We start from the raw sequence: 8,040 nt of genomic DNA, 5'->3' as shown, positions 1-8,040 counted from the left end.
CACCTCAGAAAAATCCTGACTACACGTCGGACGCACGCAGACCACCAACGGAAGTGCGCAGACAAAAGCGGCTGTGATTGGTCCTCGGTGTGCCTTTCCGGTTGTCTGTGTGGCTTCCTCCTTTGCATTTTCGCCAACTCCAATAAAAGAAGCTGTTCTTCTTCGATGTCGAGCAACTCCAGATCCATATCTTGCATACACTTTTTTATTTTTGAAAAATAAACACTTCCGCCGGCGCCACCGAAAGTTCTCGTCACCGCCCACCGAAATTCTCGCGAGGGGAAACTGCTGTGCGTCCCGAGAAATTCCGGACCGAGGTTGCAGAACCATAACATGAAAAGTGGTTCGCGACCAGAGCAAAGCAACACGTCAAGACGATAGACGCAGAAGTATAATCCGCCCTTTACGCCCCGGGCGAAACCCGGTGCTGGCGCCCCCAACCCCCCTACTGCTCACAGAGAGATGTTGTACTTCACTGTGCGTTGTGGTGGGAGCATCAGTGTACTGTAGTGTTAGGTTAGCAGACTGACCTGTCATTATTTCCTTCTCCGTTTTCACCCGTTTGGTCCATCACCACCTGCAATACTGTGCTGGCTCATTCTGTCTTCTTCACTTTCCCATTAGTACTATTATTGATACCACGTTCGTCGCCCTCTGGCACGTAGAAACACCTCCAATATCAATAAAATACCAATTTTTTTTTTTTGGATCGTATATTTTATTTTTCTAGGACCGCCCCTGCTTATCAGTGATCATTGTCGCTGTAGAATGATGGAGTCCAAATAGTATGGAAATTGCCTTTTAACCCTTCCCAAAATCATAAGCAGCAACAACAATCGCTTCTCATCTCATCGAATATTTGACAGGACTGCCGCATGTGGCCAAAAGTGTAGGCACGAGAGACTTTTGGTGGCATGCGCAGGGAAGGTCAGGTAGGTGGAGCTCGTGTGCAGCTGGTGTCGCTCATCAACCAGAGAGAGAGAATAAGAGCGAGAGGCCACCGGGTACAGAGCAGAGGTTATCACAGGACACTCCTGCTCAGAACCGGTGCTGGACTTCAACAACGAGCAACAAGCGGCGCCCACAAATCCCAGCTGTGTCGGGTATCTCCCCGACCCACCGCCGCCACTTTCACCCGCGGATATTCTTGTACTCGGACATGTAGTGACGGGTCAAAGTCATATGACAGCGCCTATACGGCATTAATATGCCAGGATTGTGGTTTTATCCTTACTGCTGTGAGCTTTTGGACTCTATGAACCGGGGCGAGCAGCCCTAACCGACCCTTTTTACTTCTCGGTGCAGGTTATACTGCATCCATTGACATCATTCGGGCGATTTAAGGAGAAACAGCACTGGCAGTGGCATGGAGGAGCCGATTGTCTAGAAAATAGACTTTTTGTTGCTTTAGTTGCAACAGGAATTATCAAATTATCTGGCATGCCTACATTTATGCCATCATTTTTCTGCCCTCTTTAGCGGCGGTCGGTAGCAAATTGTAAGCTACTAATCCGGGGGAAGCTACACTTTCCACGCCGCGTTCATTGAACTCGAAGATGATAATCCGTGATGGTGGAGTCTTTATTTTTCTTTGGTTGCCCTCTCTGTAATCTTTTGAAGACTCAAAATCCAAGCAGCACGGTAGTAAGGTTGGTAGCACTTGTAGCATTTGGGCTGTAATTAGAAGACGGTGGTGTTTAATTTATTTTTTACTGGAAGCTCGCTCCAGCTGTGAGAAACGACACAAAAGACGACAAAGTTTGACGGGCTCTCCAGTAGCTGAGAGGTCACCGGGACCCGGGACCCGTGCCCCCCCTCCCCGTCCTCCGCCTTCTTTTCCTTTCACTCCGTTGTGAAGATGTGAACTCTTCCCTCCCTTCCTCTTTCTCTCCTCGCCATCCCGTACGCTTTGATTTTTTTTATTTATTTTTTTCTCTCTCTCTCCGTGTGTTACAAATACATAAAACGCGACTGCCGTCTCTCGGGGATGTACGAAAGCGTGGATATTGTGGGTTTGAGCCCTGGCCCCAGTAGCCCACACCCGGGCTCTTTTCTTAGCATGGACTACTACCATAGACCCCCAGGGCTAGGGCCGGAGAAGGGGCTCCTTTCCGGTGTGGGAGGACTCCAACGTCCATTCGGGGGGTCACTGGTGACCGGCAGGCGCTGGAGCGGATCGAGCCACTGTGAGTCCCATTTAAATAAATGATTGATTACCCCCCCCCCCCCCCCCATTTAATTTAAAAACCCTTCAAATTGGGGGTGATAAATTATTATTAACAAGTGCCGACTGTGACTAATGTTACCCCGTCTTGCAGTATCAGTTGCTCACAGTTCCTTTTTAATATGTTCTATGAGAAATAAACATAGGGGTTGTAGTACTTTACAATCTCTTTGCTGACATTGCTCTTTATTTTGTTCACTGTATTGAACTGTTTTCTCACAAATAATCACGTGATTAGTGGCATTCTTCAGCTGTTTGTAACATTTGTTCTCGTGATTTTTGACATTTTCAGTTCTTCTCACCTTGCCGGATATCCAGCAATATTTTTTTTGTACAAATACTGCTGTTTACCAGTGGGTTTAAGAGCACAATTCTTTGTTGCAGTGTTACATAGAGCTGATATGCTATATTTCTGCACTCTGTGTTGTATCTGACCTGCAACCTGCCTTTACTTAGATGTTCCCAATTTAGATTTAAGACCATTTTGTAAACTACAAAGTATTTTGGACTAAGGAACTGCTTAGTTTGCAGCAATATATATATATTTACTTCTAAACCAAATAATTTTGGGCTGCTGGTTGGACAAACCAAGTTGTTTCAAAATGTCACAGACAAATTTTCATTTGAACTGATTTGTACTGATCAGGGGTTGAAACGGGTGCGACCGCATGAGGGTAAGCCACCTTTCACACCACTGTTCAAACTCTGAACTGTACTTATGAACAACACTGCAAATTCACACTGGTTAGACAGCTACAAACACGAGCAAGCAATATGAAAACACCCAAACTCAGATTCTCAGATTTAGTCAGAACGGCACTTGTGAATGCCGCTCTGTGCAGCAAAATGAACAACGATCACAAACGCAGCTGGGGATATTAAAGAGGTTGTCAAATACTGACAGTAGGACACAGACTGGTGCAAATCGGCGCTCCCTGTGCGGCGATTGCGCTGTTTGCGCAGCCTGTCATGCTAGCCAACTACGTGGTGGCTAAGGGGCAAGTGCTAAACCTTCCACGTAAAACAACAACTTGCACACTGCAGAAACGTCACACCACTTTATAAACCATCCGACAATAAAGTCACAAGCCTTACCATCAAAACCATATGCATGGTTCTCACATTACTGGCATGGGGACGTTACAAAACAACTTTATAAACAGCATGTCACTTACCTCTTGTCGGTATGCTCGCGCATGTGAAAGCCCAAAAGAGTCAATGGACGATAATCCCATATACAAAACAATTATCTTCTCTAGAAAAACTGCGTTCAAGTATTTAAAACATTACAACAATACATGCCCAGTAATATTGTTGTAATGTTTTAAATACTTGAACGCAGTTTTTCTAGAGAAAATAATTGCTTTGTATTTGGGAGTATCATCCATTGACTCTTTTGGGCTTTCACATGCGCGAGCATACCGACAAGAGGTAAGTGACATGCTGTTTATAAAGTGGTTTTGTAACGTCCCCATGCCAGTAATGTGAGAACCATGCATATGGTTTTGATGGTAAGCCTTGTGACTTTATTGTCGGATGGTTTATAAAGTGGTGTGACGTTTCTGCTGTGTGCAAGTTGTTTTACGTGGAAGGTTTAGCACTTGCCCCTTAGCCACCACGTGGTTGGCTAGCATGACAGGCTGCGCAAACAGCGCAATCGCGGGACAGGGAGCGCCGATTTGCACCAGTCTGTGTCCTACTGTCAGTATTTGACAACCTCTTGCAATGGGATTGCGCTTCAAATGCCCCGGAGTTCCCCTTTAATTCATTAAAAAGCTGGAAATATGTGTATTTCTAAAAATGTTTTTTTTTTTTTCCCTCCTTTGTCCGGGAAAAAAAAACCTGTTTATTATTATTATATATTTTTTTTTTAACCGTTTATATTGAAACGCAAAACCCAACCAGAGCAACACAAGCAAGTAACACATTTTGTCCAGACCATTTATGACAATCCAAAGTCGTTCACTGCCCTACACTGCAGGGCATATAGTTCTGACAGCTCAGACAAGCAGATGTCATCATATTTTATCTCAATGTGCAGGGGAATCCGCTCTGTGTACCATTTAATTCTCACAGCTGGGTTGTAGGGTGGTGTGGTGAGTCCCTGTGTGGAGTTTCCATGTTCACCTCTGGCTACTCTGGCATCCTTCCACCGTCTGAAGACATAGGTTGATTGGTGACTCTAAATTGACCCTGGGAGTGTGTATGATTGTTTATCTCATTTGTCTCTGTGTGACCCTGTGATGAACTGTCCACCAGGATGTACTGTGCCTCTTGCCTGGTGACAGCTGGGAAATGCTCCAAACATTACCCACCATTTTTTTTTTAATTCATTTTTAATTTTTTTTTATTGTTCTTTCTTAAATAATCAGACAACACAGAAGACACAAAATTTTAGTTGGTCTAAATGGGTCTACAGAATCCTGGAGCCAGAGCTTTGGCTGTGGAAACAGGCACTGAAACCTCTGGTGGGGGAAAAAAAACAAAAGAAAAAAAAAACCCATTAGTGTCATATTCTAGCTTCTACAAGTTTTAGGGGACTTTACAGTCAACAGATTTAAGAGCACATTACAAACTTTTACATAGTTCCAGAGACAGACTTTTTTTTTAAAGTCATGCCTGCTCAGTAGAAGAAAATATAAACCTCAGTACACAGAAGATCATATGGAAATGTTTCCATATAAGTACACTAATACAGAACATTATTTCCATGATGTGACAGTGCTGAATCAGCATCTGATCCCACCCCAGAATCAGATGCTAGAGACTCTTAGCTCAAAGGCAGACAGTAACCCAACGGTGATGACATGGTGTGGTCACTGTGACACGACCCTGGCGCAACTGGCTTAAAGTCAGAGATGGTGCAAAGTGGTCTTTGGTCAGCTGGTAGAAAAGCAAAAATGGGGGAAGGGAGACCAATGGCAGCAAAAGTGCTCATAAATTCAAGCAGTACGGACTGGGAGGATTGGTGTGTGTGTGTGTGTGTGTAATAAAGAGTGTCAAACAGGGTCAAAGGTCTTGCATAGGGACAGTCTTGCACGCCTATTCAGCAGCCGCGTTTACACAGAAACCGGGGTCACAGTGTGTGAGTGCTGTGTGTGTTTGTGTGCATGTCTCTGTGTGCGTATGCAGTGTTTGTTTGGTTGTGAGACAGAGCAATGACTCACTGACAATTGGGAAGTAACCTACATCTGTGACTCTCCTTATTTCTCCCTCTATCCGCCTCTTTTCTTTCCTGTGTCAGCTGCCCAGTCATCACTTCTCCATGCTGAATAACCTTCCTCTCTGTTTAGTGGAGACATACACACACACGTTTACTTGCAGTTTGTCTGGGAATGTGAGGGTATACTAACTGAGTTTGACCTGAGAGTGTGAAAAGAGGAGGAGGCAGATGGTTGCACGTCAGTGTTTTCTTTTCTACACGTGTGTGTGTGTGTGTGCATTGCTCTCAGAAAAATATCCGGAAAAAACCCCTGAACAGTTGTTACTTTAAAGTGAATATGAGGTTACCTGTCCCACTCAGTGGGGTCACACTGCACTGAAAGGATCGGATTATTGGCTAAATTACAATAAGACTGAGTTGCTCCTTATTTGAGAAAGGGTAATTCTCCTTGGATATATGGCGGTGAATGAATCGAATCATAGGCCCAAAGCATGTCATACTCCGGTACGATAGGTGGCGCTGTACCCATTTAAACTATTGCTAATAGAGCCACTTCCGGTTGACCGCTTCATCAACAACAGCAAACTCAGGTATTTGAGAAAATGGCGAACGAAGAGCAAGATGAAGCTACGTCCATCTACATTTCGTTTGTGATGAGCATGCTTATTGCATGCTTATTAATTTGACTTTCAACTAAGTTATCTCGGGGTCTTAATCCGATCGCGAGTAATCCGATTGTAATCGTTATCTTATTGTAATTTAGCCAATAATCCGATCCTTTCAGTGCTATGTAACCCCACTGACGGACGGTCCTGTGGCTTATGGCTTTTCTTCTTTGTTGCTTCTCCTGTGTTGCATATCAGAACAGCTTTAAGCAGAATAAATATCAACCCAACTGGTATTAAGTTGTGATAGTTTTTTTGCCAATTTAACCCGCAAAAATTCAATGCCTCTCGGCGGATGTTTTCCTTACTGCTAAGAAAGATGGAAGTGACAGAAATAAGAGAACTCGGCTGAGTATAATAATGAAAAGACTGACAGGTTATGACACAATTATGATGGTAACAGTAACAGGGAACATTTAAAATTCACAAAATGGTTATTTGTTTTATATCGTGATATATATCGATATCGACTGATATAAAAAAATATATATATATCGTGATATGACTTTTTCCCATATCGCCCAGCCCTACTTGTGTCAGGGACTGCGTGAGCTGTGAATTTAGACACTGCTGACGCCATTTGTGTCAGCTTTCCTTTTATTCTCCTAGTTCATGGATTACATGGAATAACTGTGCAGACGTCAAAGAGGCTGTTTGTGGAGCTGGTTTCTGCTAAACACTTATGTTTGTTCATAATTGATGCAACACTGTGGCGTAATCACAGCCACTGCGGGTTCCTTTCAGCTGGCAAGTACGACTGAGATCTGAGATGAAGGTATAATGCTTTATTTTATTCACTCTTTCAGTGATCCTTCCAGTGATTCTCTCAGCACGGCCTGCCTCCTGCGCTTCCTGCGCTGTCGGCCGGCTTGTTCTCCTCCTTTCTGGTTCCAGCACGCTTATGTGGTTATAAAGGAGAGTGATTAGACAAGTGGATGCTGGTGTACTAATCACTCACCTGGTGCTGCTCCCCTGAGCTCTCTCCACACCTCTCTCCTTCAGCTGATGCACCACGCCCCCTCCACAAACACAAATAGAGCTTCCTTTTGGTGGGATTGTAATTTCTGTAATTTCCTCCGCTAATTAAGAAAAAGAAAGAAAAACCGCAAGATGGAAATTGAACAAGTGAAGGAGCAGCCCAGATCTGAATCTCGAGCTGTGGTCAGATATTTTACAATAAATCTGGAGCAGAAATCGGGTACTGGGATTTACGAGCTAACATAGGTGAGGTAGCAGTGAGCAGTCCGTCTCTGGCTGTGTTTTGACCAAAATTACCCAGTGACCTTCAGTTACTTCAGGCTGTAGCCCCTTTCACACTGCGACCCGCTACCTTAGCGGGCCCAAATTGCACCTTCGACCCGCGTCGAGCAATGTGAATGCTTGGCGTGTTAGGTGACCCGTGTCGCCTGAAGCCGAGTTCAGGGGGCGTTGCTTAGTGGCAGAGCGTCACACAAAACACATAAAATGCTGGGCGTGTACAATGACGTAGGCACAAGCCATGCGTCGGAGGTAGGGTTAAATACACCTTGAGGACTTGTTTTTGCAATTGTATATGCAGTTCATGGAGATGTTATTTTACGGGGTGTGGATGGTTACAACGTGGGATGCCGCCGAAGAACATATGCGGAGAATACAAGAGCACTATAGTCCCCGAAATGTGGCGGTAAATAATAACGTCCTCTGCTCGGAGGCTGAGGAGCTCGCGGACCTCCTTGTCTCCCCAGTTGGCCATCTTCAAAAATGTCTCGAACTTGATGTAGGCTAAAACAGAGTGAAACTTGTCCTCACCTGTCGCTGTTGTTCTGAATCAGCTGTCCATTCTGTCTTTTAAACTCCTCAAGCCACGCCCACGTCCGACCCGCGTCAATTGCGTTCACACCAAACTCGGCTCGGCAAAAAGACTAGGGTCCGACGGGGGTCGAAAGGCGAGTCGAGTTGGCGCGGCAGCCCGGGTCGGCAGTGTGAACGCAACAGCGGACACGCTAAAT

At 44.9% G+C, this 8,040-nt stretch overlaps 1 protein-coding gene across 1 annotated transcript in view; it reads left to right on the top strand.

Annotated features, from left to right (window-relative positions):
- The first annotated feature begins 985 nt into the window (after positions 1-985).
- rarab (retinoic acid receptor, alpha b) overlaps positions 986-8,040 on the top strand; it is a 44,221-nt gene continuing 37,166 nt past the window's right edge. Inside the window, exon 1 of the mRNA XM_075453876.1 lies at positions 986-2,186. Within this exon, the coding sequence (XP_075309991.1) occupies positions 1,988-2,186 (199 nt within the window). The 5' untranslated portion in view covers positions 986-1,987. The remainder of the gene's footprint in view (positions 2,187-8,040) is intronic.

This window comes from Odontesthes bonariensis, chromosome 21, assembly GCF_027942865.1.
Source record: "Odontesthes bonariensis isolate fOdoBon6 chromosome 21, fOdoBon6.hap1, whole genome shotgun sequence".
Taxonomy (NCBI): domain Eukaryota; kingdom Metazoa; phylum Chordata; class Actinopteri; order Atheriniformes; family Atherinopsidae; genus Odontesthes; species Odontesthes bonariensis.
Note: the sequence above shows the minus strand (reverse complement) of the source record. Positions and strands in the feature narration are given on the sequence as shown.